Source organism: Glossina fuscipes, unplaced genomic scaffold (genome assembly GCF_014805625.2).
Source record: "Glossina fuscipes isolate IAEA_lab_2018 unplaced genomic scaffold, Yale_Gfus_2 150, whole genome shotgun sequence".
NCBI lineage: Eukaryota > Metazoa > Arthropoda > Insecta > Diptera > Glossinidae > Glossina > Glossina fuscipes.
In genome coordinates, this window is record NW_023998493.1 from 1,458,670 (window position 1) to 1,474,874 (window position 16,205).

At 34.1% G+C, this 16,205-nt stretch overlaps 2 protein-coding genes across 2 annotated transcripts; one reads left to right on the forward strand and one right to left on the reverse strand.

The window, feature by feature from the left end:
- Positions 1-7,189: 7,189 nt before the first annotated feature.
- Positions 7,190-8,355, forward strand: LOC119641524 (enhancer of split M2 protein). Its single transcript, XM_038040261.1, has 2 exons — positions 7,190-7,325; positions 7,407-8,355. Exon 2 carries the CDS (start codon positions 7,629-7,631, stop codon positions 8,223-8,225), a length of 597 nt encoding a protein of 198 aa, XP_037896189.1. The 5' UTR covers positions 7,190-7,325; positions 7,407-7,628; the 3' UTR covers positions 8,226-8,355.
- A 5,547-nt stretch (positions 8,356-13,902) lies between these two features.
- Positions 13,903-14,629, reverse strand: LOC119641510 (enhancer of split malpha protein). Its single transcript, XM_038040231.1, has one exon. The coding sequence runs from the start codon at positions 14,530-14,532 to the stop codon at positions 14,053-14,055; it is 480 nt and encodes a 159-aa protein (XP_037896159.1). The 5' UTR covers positions 14,533-14,629; the 3' UTR covers positions 13,903-14,052.
- Between the last annotated feature and the right edge of the window lie 1,576 nt (positions 14,630-16,205).

Here is a 16,205-nt window from a genome sequence, read left to right on the forward strand (position 1 = left end):
TATGCAACAAAAATTTTGAATACCTTTGCTTTCTGTTTTTTGATTGTTTTTTAAAAATTACAACGTATACAATTTCCACTTCTATTCTAAAAATAGAAAAAATCAACCCCGCCCACTTTATTTTATAGAACATCAAAATTTAGATCATTTATTTTTTTTGTCTTTTTTAGGGCAACGGTGATGGGTATAAAATATTCGGTCATGACTGAATATAATTTTCTTCTTACTTTTTTTGCATGGTTTTCTGAGAAAATATTTGGAGTTTCTTTATTTTACACAAATTGTATCTCGTATAATGTATTTTTTGCATATTTCTTTTTGCACGGTTTTCTAAGGGACGTACCTACCGTATAAAAACAGTTAGTTATCCAACTTTTATAATATCTATCGATTGAGAATCAGTTTCTGATTCGTTTTAAGTTTGCTTGCTTGTCAGTCGGTCTGCCTGTCCACCACATTTTCCTGTTCGACTTACAAGTCATAATATATATTACTTATTTTTGACGAAATTTATTACATTGATATTATTAATAATTATTTAGGTCAGAATACTTGCGAATATTCCCCGTACAGCGGCTTATCTGTCAAACTTCGTTACACAAAAAAATTAGCATTTTTCAATTTCTTACCAAAAATCTTGGAGTGATAATATTATGGCAATTGATGTGGAAAATTTGAATCGGTTGAATCAACTTTTTGAACCCCTCCAAATGTAGCCGTTTACTCGAAAAGTAGGCTAAAATGCTCTTAGACGTGTATTAACTGTTTTGAATTTAGACCACTTAGACTTATCTTCTCGATCCCATCAAGTATAAGGTTTTCTATAAATAGTACGCCTTTATATAGGAAAGCAATCCAATTTTCAATTTTTTATAACAGAAATAGATGAAAAATAACAAGAAATTTAATTTTGCTAAATTTCGCCCATATCAGTTCACAGTTTGATAACCTCGTGCGAAAATAATGCCTTTACTTTTTGGTATTTTATCACGAAAGTAAATAAAGTAATCTACAATATTTAATGATCGCCGTTGCCCAACGTGCAATCTATCTATATGCAAGGAAATAGCGTTGTTAATGTCGGATGGGCTTCAGCCAAGCTAAATCGAAATTGCTTATCGAATATATCAAGCTGGAAAGAGAGAGAGACAATCGATAAGATTGAGCGGAAGGAATATAATTAATCATCAACAGTGAATTAATATGTTTGTTTGCAAAAGCAACATTTCCCCTATCCAAAATCTTATATTAAATCTTAATATTAAGAAATAAAATGAATTAACATTTCTCATCTGAGCAAATTTACTCTATTCATATCGCATTTGAATTATGCAATTTACAAGCGAAGAGTCTCGGGAAGGGTATCGGAGACACTCATGTTTTTCAGGTGATCCGCACTTGTGACGAAGCGTAGATCGCTTCTTCTTAGCTCCGATAGTTTGTGTGCCGTGCTGGAAAATGTATTGAATATTTTTGCTTGCCATTGTCTTGCACATTGCTTCCAGTGACAATCCCATTTTTCCTGTGCCCATTGCGATGCAGCACAAAATGGTTCGTCTATTGAAGATAGTGTTAAGTCAAACAAAATTAATAGTATAACCAATGCTTTCGCCTACAATTTCACACCCAAAATTCTATTCATTTCGTGCACTACCTTGTGTTATCAATTCGGGAACACTCTCATGCAGACAATGAAAAGAATTTATGCTTAGGCCGTTAAGATCTACCTCATCATATATTTAATGGTCCATTTATCGAAACGATTGCAACGATCTTAGTTTCAACAGGTGATTAAGTTGATAGGATTGAATGGGAATTTAGATAATTTCTAGCATGTAAGGAATGGCGGCAGGGGTTGTTAGATAAATATTTAACAATATAAGGTAGTTAGGGTGATAGTGTTTGACGTCGGAGATATAGTGTATTATCGAAAATGTTATGAAAGAGTTAATAGTAAACGAAAAATAACTTATTTGAACCAAATCGCCAAAACGGAAAAACCCGAGACATTCCTTTAATAATGAAAGAAATGTTTATCAAAGCGTAACAAAAATCTCCTTTTTATTTTTTAAACAATAGCTTTTTTGATTTATCTTTATCACGCAAGATTGGATGATTATCTACTCAAAGGACAGTTTGAGTTGAACCTTTAAAGATCTTAATGAAAGACAAAGTAGGTATTCATTTTATAATTAAGCTTCATTATAAATAAATGAAGTTGTCAGTTGAACTATAAAATTCAATGAAAAAAAAAAAAAAACAACTTATACGAAAAAAACAAAATAAATGATCGTTAAAGAAAAAGAGTTAGTGTTGTGAGCTTGCTTTGCACACGCGCACAATTGGCACGAGCTACTATATGTTAACTACTCATTGCTCGTGTGATCGTTGATTGTGTGTGCATTTATACGTGCCTACACAGAGGCTTTTGTTGTATGCAGAGTTAACATTTTATGAAAAGTTAGCAGCAGAGGACAATACCGGCGCATGACTGCTGCTAGCAGAACATAAACAGATTTGCAAAATATTATACCCAGCAAACATTTTACTACTATTGTAATAATTGTTCGAAAAAAAAGTTATGGTGAAAGCGGCACTTACTTCACAGCAGTCCACAAGTAGGGTGTTCGATATTTTTCAAACAAAAGAATGAACAAAGCAAAGGCATTGAATCTTCAATTTACTTCAATTTATGTTCAATGCCAAGTGGTGAGCAATTAACGATACGTTTTTTCCCTTTGTTACGTGAGGAATTAGTTGCAATATTTATCACGTCCACTATCATATGATCTCTTTGGGATAGAACAGAGATGGTTTTCTTAAAAGTAAAGTTATATTTGCAAACAAAACAATACAAAGCAAAGAAAAAGAAGTAAGCGTTAAAGATTTTCCCCAAGAACAAAGAGATTAAAAATTCTCCCTAAGTTGTATATAGTTTTCTTAGCTAGTTTTCGTCGTCTTGTTTGGTCTGCTTGTGGTAAATTATTGATATGTTACGAACACGAAAGTTACTTTGCCCTGTGTTGCGTGGCCACCGCGTCAAGTTACTACACTCCAAGTATATGGAGATAGCCAAGATATTCTTTTAATAAGTGTAATTAGCTAATTGTGATCTGACGGGTTGCTTGAAGAAGCACTTGTATTAGTAGTTATTAGCAAATAACGCATTGTTCCTTTCCTTTCTAAAAATGCAACTTTTTGGTCGTTTCCTTGTTTGAAAACAATTTAAATAGGTATGCGATCTTACTGCAGCCTCACGAAATCGTTTTTCACCACAACTCAACAAAGTATCCCGCGTTTTCGAATCCCGACCTTCTGAGCGTTATGTGTTTGTGACAACCGAAAATTATGTAATGATGTGGAAACTTAGTATCGAACTTCTTAACAGTTTTACAACAATCGAAAGAATTTTCGACTGTCCGGCTACTCATAACTTTTGTAAGTGCCAGTGAATTTTTCTCCTTTACCAAAGATATAACATATGAAAAATATGTCGATTCATTCCTTTGTTTTTTCAAAAAAAAGTTCTCGAATACATTCGCGCTTATTACGTACGAAAAAGACTCGATCTAATATGCATGCGTCAACAATCTTTTGCCAACCTAATATTCAACGCTTCACTTAGAATTTAAGTCGTATGCCGATGTCAATGCTTTCTTATTGTGACGCAAAGATGCATTCGAAATTTAAAGCCAATTATTGTCATTAATTTAATTTTATATAACCTTAACGTAATAATGGTAATAATTGCTTAGATATTTGAGCTGACTGATTTTATATATTGGATATCATAATAATGTAAGAGCAAAAAATGCCTGTCTATTTTTGCAGTTCAATCAAACCTTAATCGCCCGTGAATGGATCACAAGGCAGAGATTTAGTTTAAAACGATTCATTATTCTTCCGTTTATTTCGAAGAAAAACCTTTCAATGTACATTAATTTTTTGTCACGTTTACTTTTTTAAACAAACTCGGTTTTTATTTTTCATAAAAAATAATTGCCGATAATAAAACATTTAGAAACCTGAATGGATTACTTCCGCTCCAAATTTTAATTGTCGGTTATGTTTAAAATGCTACGGTAGCCAAAAAACAATTAAGAAAAAAAATGAAGAAAGGAATGGTTCCTGAGTTTGCATCGAATTCTTGAGCACTCCCCGAAATTGCATTTCACGATACAGCGAAGATACGTTTTGATATCTTGATCGCATCAAAGGTTGGGTTCTATTGCGATTTTGAAATATACTGCTGAGAATTGAACAAAGTCGTTTTGGCTTTAGTTAATAATATATTTTAGTATTCAATAATATCATGAAGTGGAAAAAAGGAAAATGTGATCACTTAAATCCAGTAAAGGGTGGGGTAATGAAAGATGATAAACAAGAGGAGAAGAGTTGAACTAACAGAAAACATTATCGAATGCCCCATTTTTTTCTTATGCACGTCTGTGTTTGTGTGCGTCTTTTGTAGTTAAACGAAGTGATCGCTAATTTTCGAAGCCAAATGATAAAAGAAAATCCGCTCTTCATAATGAATCTTTTTTAATCTTCTGTCTAATTTCAACATGCGGATGGATGGACATGGCTAACTAGTCTTTTTTTCTTTGTTTTTTTTTTTTAGTTTGACGAATCACTCAGGGCATGTCCCCTTTACGTGTAATATGATGACTGTCAGCAAGAAGAGAGGTAAGAGAAATAAATAGGGATGTGGTCGCGCCGCGGCCTAGTGAATGTGTGCATTATCGATGATTGTTATGGTTTACCGACTGCGCACGTGCTATAGCGACGACCAAAGTAAGCCCTACCGAACTTTGAGATTTGAATACGCGACTACTTACTTGGTAGTTAAGGTACTTACCTACTCGACTAATTAGGCCGATAATTGGGGCAATTAAGAGTATACAGACGTGAGCAATAGTCCAATCAAATCCAATGCATAACTTGGCATAATCATGCCATGTACATAAGGACATATAATGATAAAGTTATCTCAATTTAAAAGTAAACGAAAAAAAATCGGTAATTATTTCTTCTGGATTAGAATACAGTTTCTATTAAAAACAATAATTAAATGCTATAATATTGTGAATTATTTCACCTTTCATTTATTTATCTTATTTCAATTTATATGTATATTTTTTTTATGATTAAAAGATCACGTAACAATTGTATATAACGGAAAGATGTGATTTGATGAGCTGTAATAATTTGTTTTCTTTAACATTGTACTTATCCTTGCGTGGGAACATTTTCAAAATCCTTTTTCCCATGGTTGCGTTTTCTTTTTTTCTTGTGACCTGCTTTTGTTCTTGATTTTAATTCCTTCCTTTTTGTGTAGTAAGGTAATCATAGGAGCAGATGCGTCTCGTTACTTTCGAGAGGAAATTGCGTGTTCAATACATAATTGGCTGAAGTAAACCTGTCTGCTCGTTGAAGAAACGGCGGGAAGGAAAACAAGTTGAAGTGTCTCAACAAACGCGAAAAGACCAGCGGATCTGACTATGTCTGTCAATTTCTCATTTCTTTATGACCATTATGGTAATGTTTTTAATAGGCTTCTGAGAAATAATTCAATTCAACATTTAGACTTCGAGGGGTTTTCATTCACTTTAGGCACCCAGGTCACGTTTTTATTTAGCCATAAAGAATGTTTGCACATAACATTAAGTTGACGCATAAAAGCTTTCGACATTGAGTCAATTTTTGCAATACATAAATGTACTCGCAAATGATGTCACGCGTCCTTACTAAGAATGTTGGGCTAATCAACAATCTATCTCCCATTAAGGTGTATTTGTAGGTATTATAAAGCCAGACTTTGCCTAAAAATGGTTATTCTACTCTTTACTCAAAGCTGCGGAAAAGTAGAATGAAAGACTAAAAGCACCATACCAAGAGGATACTGAAGTTTTTTCTGAATGTAGCCGTACTTTATCGTTTAGCTTTCACGTTACTCATTTATGTCGTTATATTCTTATAAAAACACGAAGACCAATATATCAGCAGGGATGAAATATTTAGAATTCTAAATAATGAAAAAGTAACGTAGCAGAAACGCACCTCGTATCTAGAATCATGTATACAGAGTCAAAAACGCATTGAAATATCAGAAGATCTGACAATAACAATTTTCATTCCATTTTTAGCAGAAATCAGAATGTAGTTCAAATCATTGAATGTTCGTGGTACTTGAAAACATATGTTAGAGTATTTTAACGCATGGACAACAGCGTGTACAGTTGGGTGATAATAGAGGAAGCAAATCACTAAGGCAGTAATTAGTTTAGAGTTTTAACTTTTTGAAGGCTGCCCTTTTAGTTTCACCTTAACTTACAGTGTTCATAAGTCTATTGGCTCTGGAAAGCGTACTATTTACACTTATATTGTCTATAGTTTCTAAATTTTTGATAAGCATGACAAAGCTGTTAATGCTCTCAGACTTCAACACATTATTAAGAAAATTTTACAAAGTTTCACAAAGGCTTCTTCCATCGAATGGACTTATGAAAAAGCAAGTGTACACATTCCCCAGTTTCTTAGTTTCGTGAAAAGCAATGTAGTTCCCCTCTTTAACGAGAAGCTGAAAAAAATTTGCGATCAGGAGGACAAAATTTCATAGATAAAGAGGTCGTCATAGGGCACAAATAGTGGATATGTACGGAGTTTTATAGAATTTAGTATAATATCCTATTGCCTATATACAAGCTTTCTGCTATCTTGTACTCATAATAAGGCATTGCTGGATGTGCTAGTGAGGATTGGCTGATCTACAGCGATATATAGCGATTAGATCAACTTGTTGCTAATGCCAACTAATAAAAAGTCTTCTATCTCTTTTCCCTTTTGAAGATATTTTATGATTGCTACGCCATTGATTGTTTATGTTGTAAATTTGATCACCCTGATCTTGCTAGAACGGAGGTAAAGTGTGTGAGTGTATGAAAGAGGGATATAAATTAAGTAAAAAAAGTAAAAAAAAAAAAAAAGTTTCCCACACTTTTTGGGACTGTTGCTCGATTCTTCTTTTAGGCTATACTTTAATGTGAACGCAGTAGGGTCTGTTTGGTTAATCTCTTTACACACAAACGATGACAGTACAATCGATGAGCTACCTGCGTTTTTTAGTTATTTTGTTTTTGTACGCTGCCCTTTCAGGTTATTTTAGGCGACTGACTGTATGTTAAAGAAGAAGAAGAAGAAGATGATGATTATGTTAGCATGGCATGGGAAATACACACCGAAAATAATAAGACATAAGTGATTCCTGTTGGAATGTGCATGGGAAGTGCAGTTTGTTTCTCACACCGAACGTTATGGCATACTAGGTACGAACGAGTATATATACTTCTACATACATACATACACACACATTATATCTTATAAACATTTGTTTTGGTCTTCTGCAGCATTCGTTGGTCGTTTGTATAAAACTCAGTGCTGTTTAACGGCCCAGCATCAGTATACAAGCGACTCGCAGCCCGTTAACACGTTTGATTATTAAAGACAAGAAAGAACTTTGAGAATAGCAAAACAAAAGAAAAAAGAAACCCAAAAAGGGAGAGAAACGAAAGAAAACATTGAAGATTTGTTTGGTTATGTTTTTGTTATTATAACCATTTGAAGGCAAAATGTTCACAGATACTAAGAATGCAATGAATGCTTGCCATTATAATGATGTTACAATGCATACGATGATGATGGTAGAGAAAAACGAAAAGTGCACATTGAAGAAAATCTTGAAACCGCTTGAACGTTTAATTTCCCTGAAAACAAGAAATAAAAAAGCTCCAGTAACAAGTTCAGTTCCAAATAATGTCAATCTAAATAATGCTTTAGCAAATGTAAATAAAGAAAGTACTTATGATAAACCCGTAAAACAAGCTAAAGAAATTAGCACAAATCATAAGCTACTTGCAGATGAACATTGGATGGCAGTCGATGGTGATGATCCCAGTAAGCATAAAGAAATAATTTTGCGCCTGCAACCCGAAGTGTTCATTAGAAGCGTTAACATCGAAAAGCCATCCTCGCTCAATGCATGCATACATTGCGTGTATGGCCGTAATTGTCAGCACGTTGTTAGCAATAGCAGTAACATTTGTGATGAGAACAATTGTCTCGCTTTACCTGTATCAACAGAAGCTATTGAAAATAGTCCATTCAAAGATTGGCTTTGGTCTGATACGTGGCCCGTAGCAAAAATGCAAAAATGCTTCGATTTATAACATAGTTTAATTTCATTTTATTTATTCTTTTTTTTTTTTTTTGTGGTAGCTTTATTACAAAGATCTCAACTAAATATATATTTTGTTATGCTCTTTCTAGAATTTTATTAGATGTAATTATAGCTTAATTTATTTAATGTAATTATTATTATTATTATTATTATATTTTTTTTATAAGTTTATGTTTGCAATATTTATATATATTTGTGATATGTTGCTCACTTACTCTTAGCCTGCAAGTAAAAGATAAAACAAAAAACACTTTGCTGTTAAAATTAACTAGAAATGGAATAAAAGAATATACGCTAAACTTAACTGAAATTGCTTTCTTCTCAGACGTATAACAGCAATATTTACCGGATCTTAGAGCTATTGCTTCGTAACTGTTACTTTATTGCTTTTGGTTTTCTTTTTGTTTTCACAAAACGAAATCCGTTAATTTTTAGTAAACTTCTTGCATGCTTAGCATACTAAAATGTCTTAAAATCCATTACTGGGTGTGTAAGCAGAAAGTCTTCACGAGAATACGTATGGGAAAGTAAGAACGTGCCAATTCACAATAAATACTTTATTGCGTGCCAAGTGTATTTAATTGCAACTGTTTACAAATAAAAGTGTTCACGTGTTTTTATTGCCCATTTTTAAACGACCTTAAGATTTCTCAAAGAATTTATTACATATGTACATGTCCGTGTGGAGGTCAATGAAATTTCAATATGCTACGCCCAGCGCGTCCACGAAGGCCGTACGCTTTAATTTGCCGTTTGAATAAAAAATATTTTCATAGCTGCAGAAAATGTCTTTGACTATTTAATACTTTTTTATAGAAGAATGTGAGTAAACAATAAGCGCATGAGGATGAAGAAAAAACCTTTATACTGTTTACAGGTGTTCTCCGCTTAACCCGGTACTTGTAAAGAACAATTTCGATACACTAAGTTGCAAAATTTGATACGAAATCAATTCAAACAAATCGAACACATCGTCCTTCGGCGATGGGTATATTAATTTTGTCAAAACATTTTCAACGCCCAGAAGGAAGTTTCAGAGATCGCACACATTTTTAATCGATTTAAACACGTCCGTCTGTCAGTCTGCTTGCCCATTTGCGCAAAGTCTGTTGTAAATATTCTCTTGGCCGCCTAAATTAAGCTATCGACTTCAAATTTAGCGAAAACAGTGGAGGCTCCTGTACCCAGGTTGATATTAAATATGGGCCAGATTAGTCGAAAGGCACGCCTGCAGTACTACGTAACGTGCGGACACTTCTGTGTTTCAAAAGGAATAGAAAATTGTTTTGGAGCTCATAAACTACAGCAGTACAAGCTGTACAAGAAGGGGAAACATTCAATTTTTTTTCAATATCTTTGTAACGCGTACAAAGAAGCTTGAGAAAACCTATTAAGTATATGAATTCTTGGCCAGTATCAAATTTGGAATGCATGTTCGTCTGCCCAACCGAGCAGTATCTGTGGCAAACTTTATCCCGTTCGCAAACAAATTTTAAAATGATCCTACAATGCCTACAAGCGTATGCAACGAAAGCAGTAAACGCATTTGTTACGCAACTTTTCCAGTTGTTAGTCGTAAAGTACGACACATACATTATACAAATTTGTGCTTTTATTCTGAAAGCAGGAAAATCAGCCGCACCCATCCAATCTCATAGAATACGAGAATATAGCTCTTTTTCCTTTTTTTAGCCGGTGATGGGTATAAAAGATCCGCTCCTGACCGAATACAACTTTCTTACCTGTTCAATCTTTTATAGGATAACGGTGATGGGTATAGAAGACTTGATCGTAAAATAAAAATTTCTTGCTTGTTTTTTTTTGAAAACGTCAAGTTAACTTACTTTTTCCTTTCCATGTACAATTGGAACGAAATCTCCTAATAGCTTTTTTTCCATAAAATATTATACTTTAAGATTTGATTTCATTTCAAGGCATTTTATGACGCGGACTTGATACAATACGATGCAGATTTCCTTTGACTGATGTTTAGGTTTATATTAATAAATAAAAAAATTGTGTATAACCCAGTTTCCATACACTATTCTACGAATTAACCGTGTTAAGCGATGGATAATTGCGCTGCATTTCAGTTTTCAGAAGTTTTAAATAAATGTGTGAACGCATTCTTATAACAACGAAGCATTGAAATCGTAAATTTATCGCAAAAGATTTGTTTCTTTATTCATTGTTTGCAGATTTGATAAATCCATTAGCACGGACAAAATATTCCTTTCAGAAACTTACCACGTATACGAGACATCTCCGATGGGCGCCTTTTTGTACGTTCGTTGCACTTGTTACTAAATTAATCGGTATTTATAGGTGACTGCAGCTGCTGTTAACATAATCATTGTGATCATGCCTAAATAGGAGACTTTTATAAATAGAGACTGACTATGTTACAAACATGGCAAGCAGGGCGCAACTGACGCAAATTTGAATCTAAGAAAAAAAAAACCTCACTTAATCTGATGTCAGTTTACAATTCTCGATATCGAGTAACTTGGATCCCAACTTTTGCTAATGATATCGCAAGAATTTTGACTGAAACACTTTTCTCGATTCGATAGCAATCAAGGTGCACAAACTCAAAAACCATTGATAATCGAGAACCGATAGTGACATACGTAGACGATTTCAAAAGCAGAGATTTTTGCGTGGCTACATATATTTGAAGCAGACAATTTCATATCCGGTCAGGACAAAGCCACATATGTGCGTAATAATAAAAGTCTTGCAAAAAACTTAAATAAAAAAAATTACAATTATTCCTGGGTTCGGTTTTAGAAAAGGGACGTTTAAATGAATTAATTTACTATTCCAGGAGCATAAAACTGCTCTTCCATAAGCAAATATTCTTTTTCACTGTCTTTCCTAAAACATTTTATACTAGAGTTTGCCAAATTTTCTGCATCCTAAACTTTGAACTTTTTAGCGGAGATGTTGAGTTCTTTCGAATCGCGTTCAGCCGCATACCCACTCAATGATTGTCTTGAGGAAACTGTTCTATTGTAATTTTGTTTCAAAATGTTTTTAAATGAAGATCGACCCATTTTAAAGTCATGGGCTAGGGGATTAGATGTATCGGAAAACGATAGGTAACAGAGTCTCAACAGGAAAATATTTTTTCTTTTATAAATGTCTCGTAATATTCAACGGAAAGCTTTTTTGTAATAATGAATTGCTTTTTTTTATGATTTAAGGCACCTTGAAAGTTAATAAAAAATTATTTCCGAACACTAAATACTTACTTACTTATTCCTTCCCTCAATCAGCGTTTAATAAAATTTAGCACTGACCTAGCTTTATCCGAAGGTTGTTCAATACGTAAATTGAATTGAAGTGCAAAGTCGAACCAAGCGAAGAAGATCGCTTTGCATGATAGGGAATGTCCTAGCAATTGTTTTCATAGAACCTTGGTTCATATAATCATTTTTTCCGTAATCTTCAAGATCATATTTAAGCAAGATATCCTACCAATCTGGTGTCTTTCGAAACACAACAATGAAGTTTTTAGCTTTGTAGTTAGAAACTTTAAGCATTAAACTGACGGTTTTACATCTTCTTCTTCTTCTGCAAGTCAGCAAATCAGCAACGGATATGGGCTTACATCTCTTTACTATAAAAGAGTAATTAAAAAATTTTAGTTAACTCTGTTGTTAGATTAGTGACTATTTTAGTGATTGTTTAGCAGTTTAAATCTTGGTTTTGCTTACTTATTTCCAATTAATTATCAACTGTGGGGCTTTCTTCGTTGAGAAGACCTTATAAAGTTTTTAATGACTATTTCAAAAATCATTAAGTAAATTATGTTCGTGTATGATCGACCGTTGATTAGCCTACACCGTTTCGCAATGACTCTTTAAAACTATGCGAAATTATATGGGGTCCGGTCGTACCGAAGTTAAGTCGGCAAACGGGCTTAAATCGATTCAAAAGATAATATTGTGTCTGTTTGAAGTCGTTCTGGATATTGGATAAATGTCTGCAACTTTTAAATATCCTGTACCAGAAGTGACGTAGGGTTGCGAGCGAAGCTCTGTGTTTGATTAGGAGAAATATGTATTTGGAATAAATATTACATAATAGGTGCTTGTATGTATTTTGATGAGCGACATCTATTGATTAAAGCGGTAAAGTAATGCAAAATATCAACGTGTACAATGATTAAATTCGATGATTTTTGATCTTTCTCTACGTAAAATAACGGTTTTCCCTTTAGTAGTATTAAGTTATTCAGTGCATACCGACCATTTAAACTGCATTTTTAACATTTATTGCTTTTGTTGTTTGATTTGAAGAAACATGCTGCCGAAGCCTATCAAACAATTTCAGAAGCCTGTGGTGAGGTTACTCTACAATGACGGTGATTTTGATATCAATAACAAGGAACCTCCTGGAAGGCTAAAAGACTTATTGGGCGAAACCCTGCTCAAACTGCCCGCTCAATCTAAAGCGCAAAAATCCATAGTTTAGCCCACGAAACCATCTATCGAAGCGGAATATTCATGACCATGAAGTCTTGCTATGCGTGTGCTGCGATCAACAAGTGCTGCATTATCGGCTGCTAAAACCGTATCAAATTGTCACTGCATATGTCTGCAGTCGTCAACTGAACAAGTTGTACGATGTATTGCTGCAAAGCGGCCAAAAAGATGCAAGGTCGTCCTCTTGCAAGAGAACCACACAGTCACCGCTGCCCAGAGTTGTTAAGGATGCAGCTCGAACGGGAAGTTCTGTCGCACCCAGCTTACTCAGCAGACAAAGCGCCTTATAATTACCGCTTGTTCAAATCGACGTATCATGGCTTGGTTGGCACGCGGTTTCGTAATGCTGAAAAAGTCCGAAAACGGGTCGATGATTGGATCGCTGCCAATCCAATATCGTTTCTTCGACACGGTTACTAGAAAGATGGGAAAAAGTTATAGAGAATGATGGAAAATAGTTTGGTTCATATATATTAGACCAATTTTTCTCAATAAATGCCTTGTTCAAGTGAAAATATAATCGAAATACATGCAAGCACCTAATACTACATATAAATATATCGTTCGTTTTTTTTTTTTTCAATTCTTGTAAAGTGTTTTTTTTTTTTTGATACGATTTAACCTACTTTTTCATTGAAGATTACTGCAAAAACGCTAAGTAAAAGTAAATTAAGCTTAAGGGACATTAAACAAATGAGAAAATGATAAACATAGACAACCGTAAAGCTTTGTTAGATAATGAAAACGATTTGTATGGAGTGAGAGAATGCATGTGAATTTTAATTAGCGACAATGATGGAAGAGGCAATAAAAAGGAAGCGGCGAAGGGAGTTGACGGATCAAATGAAATCGAGTGTCAAATGAAAAGACGAATTGAAGTCGTATACACAACGATAAGTCGCTTTTGTTGAGGAAGGCAAAGAAAGCGCTGCTGTACGTAAAATCGCTAATCACGTTTTTACTGTCTAAAGGCGAATTGATCCAATGCCTCATAAATTATTGATGACATCTGTAAAAAGTTTTAAACTCTCGTCGATTGCATCTACCTATTGCATCTTTGCGAAATAAAATGCTTGACTTTGCTTTTAGATGAATATTTTGTATTTTAAAGCTTCCAATTTTTATCACATGGTTTACTTAAAATTACTTAAAGAACATAAAATTAATGTTATTATTAGTTGACTAATTAAAGGAAGAATAAAAAAAAAAGTGACGCCAATAAACGCTTGCTGTTTGATTCAGCTTCCTGGCTTGTTATGTATCACAATAATAATGTTGTAAAGCTTAGTATATAAATTGGCGTTTTAAAGCGAATTATTGCTATTATTACGCTTGAGCCCATCGATCTTGAAACTGCATTAACGGATACTGATAATTGCTATAACAATAGGCTGGTTGCAGTAAATCTTTATCGGCGCTGGGAACAATAGTAGAGGCAACAGGTTGCAAGTTTGTGGTCCAAAAGAATGTGCCGGCTTCAGTGCGAGCAAAACGTACAGGCACATAAATATCTTCGTTTAAGTCCTCTCGCTCTTCATCTTCCTCTTCTTGAACTATTTTCGCAATTTTTTCGTTGGCCGAATTCTCATCGATTTCAATGAAAATTTCCTGCTCGGTTTGCATGTTACAATAATTGTCTTGCGACTCTGGTGACACTAAATAATTGTTTAATTCATTTTGTTGTTTTTGGTATTTTTTAAACAACGTCTTTAGAACTTTCTTAATGCTATAGGTTGGCTTAGCTCGTTGGCTATCGGTACCGTTATGACAATTATTGGCTGACATTGTTATCTGTTGTTGACACATTTTTGCTTATGTAGTTATCTTGTTCCTTTTTTTAAGATTTTTAGAATATCTAGAAAATACTGAGAAACGTTGCTACTCTCTTGTTCAAGCACTTTAACAGAATGATATTCGAGTGGTGCGTGCTCGTCTTTTATACTCTGAAGCCAGACTAGAACGCAAGGGAGAATTAATGCAAAAGAGAATGTATTTAAACTGCATTTCCTTGTTTTTCACTCACAAATTTCACAAAGGGAGAAAAAAATAACCCAAATACGTAAACATACCATATGCACACTCAACCACGGATATATTTTTGTGGAAATAAATATGCGCCGAGAGAATATAAACAACAAAAAAGCAAATTGAAATAAAAACTAAAAGCAAGTAATTTAACACGCACAAGTGCTTTGCCCTTTAGTTTCCTTAATGTTTCGCTACGAAACCAACGAAAATCTCATGCCCCGCAGAGAAACCTGTTTGTGAGAGAGAGCACAAAAAAAACAAAACATGGTCTGAGTGCTAAGGGCAAACTTGTGAAGAACTACAGCAAGGAGTAAGACACTTGATAGCATGGTAGTGGTAGTAGAAGTGGTGGTGGTAGTAATAAGTGTGGTTGAGTTTTAGGATTGTATACATAAGTGATAAGCCTCAATTTGAACCCCTAAAAAAACCGAACAACGAGTTGTCAAATGTGTGGGAAAATTTTTCGAAATTATTTGGGATCCATAAATTCCGGTATCTGCCGTTGAATGTAATGATTAATATCTTTTGTCCAAACTATTTGCACAAAATTGGCAGGTGCAGTACGCGAAATTTTCCCATGATTGTTACAACTACCACCATCTGATCATATATTTATTTTTGTATTCTATATGTGACAAATAAATGTAAATTCAAGCGAAGGACTACATTGCTGTGAATGGATATAAAGTGACACAAAGATTAAACAAATATTATGCCAATTCGACACTGTGTTTGGTTTCTTAATTGCTCGAGTTTCATTGATAATCACATTTATATTAACATATGGTGGAAATAAAAGTTCTTCATTTTTTTATAGTGTATATAAGTATAGATCTTGTCACCAGTGTAAGCACTAAGTATAATAGGAAATGAAACGAGATTTAAGAAGACTATTGATATTAGGGTGTTTCAACAAATGCAAATTTAATTGAATGCATATCAACTAGAACAAGCTCTGTTAACACTTCTCAACTTAAGGAGAACTCATAGTGCTGAGGTATAAAATATCCACTCGTTTTTCTTTTTATAGCAAGCAGATGATCCAAAAAATTAGCCCATTCGCTCTAAAATCGATTAAGTGTAAGTAAATCTTTTCTTCTTTTGCTAAGCAAACAAATTGAGCACTTGTCAGTTTGACAGAGGCGTTCACTTCCATGATCATGTACAAAAATATATATTTTGTCGGGACCATTTGTGTACTGGACGTTTACCTAATTTCCAGAAATTGTTTATTAGGTGAACACCCCTCATAGGGTGAAAGTTTTAAGCTTAGTTATGTTATTTCTATGAAGGTTTAAGATTTAGTATACGGTTAGGCTTCGAATGCCTCTGATTGAAAGTTGTACAGGGTAATGATAGGTCTGTTGGTAAGACAACAAGGAAAACCTTTTTTACTACATGTGCTAAAAGCGCTAATTGTTGCAAGGAATATTGGTCGGTAATCCAGAAAA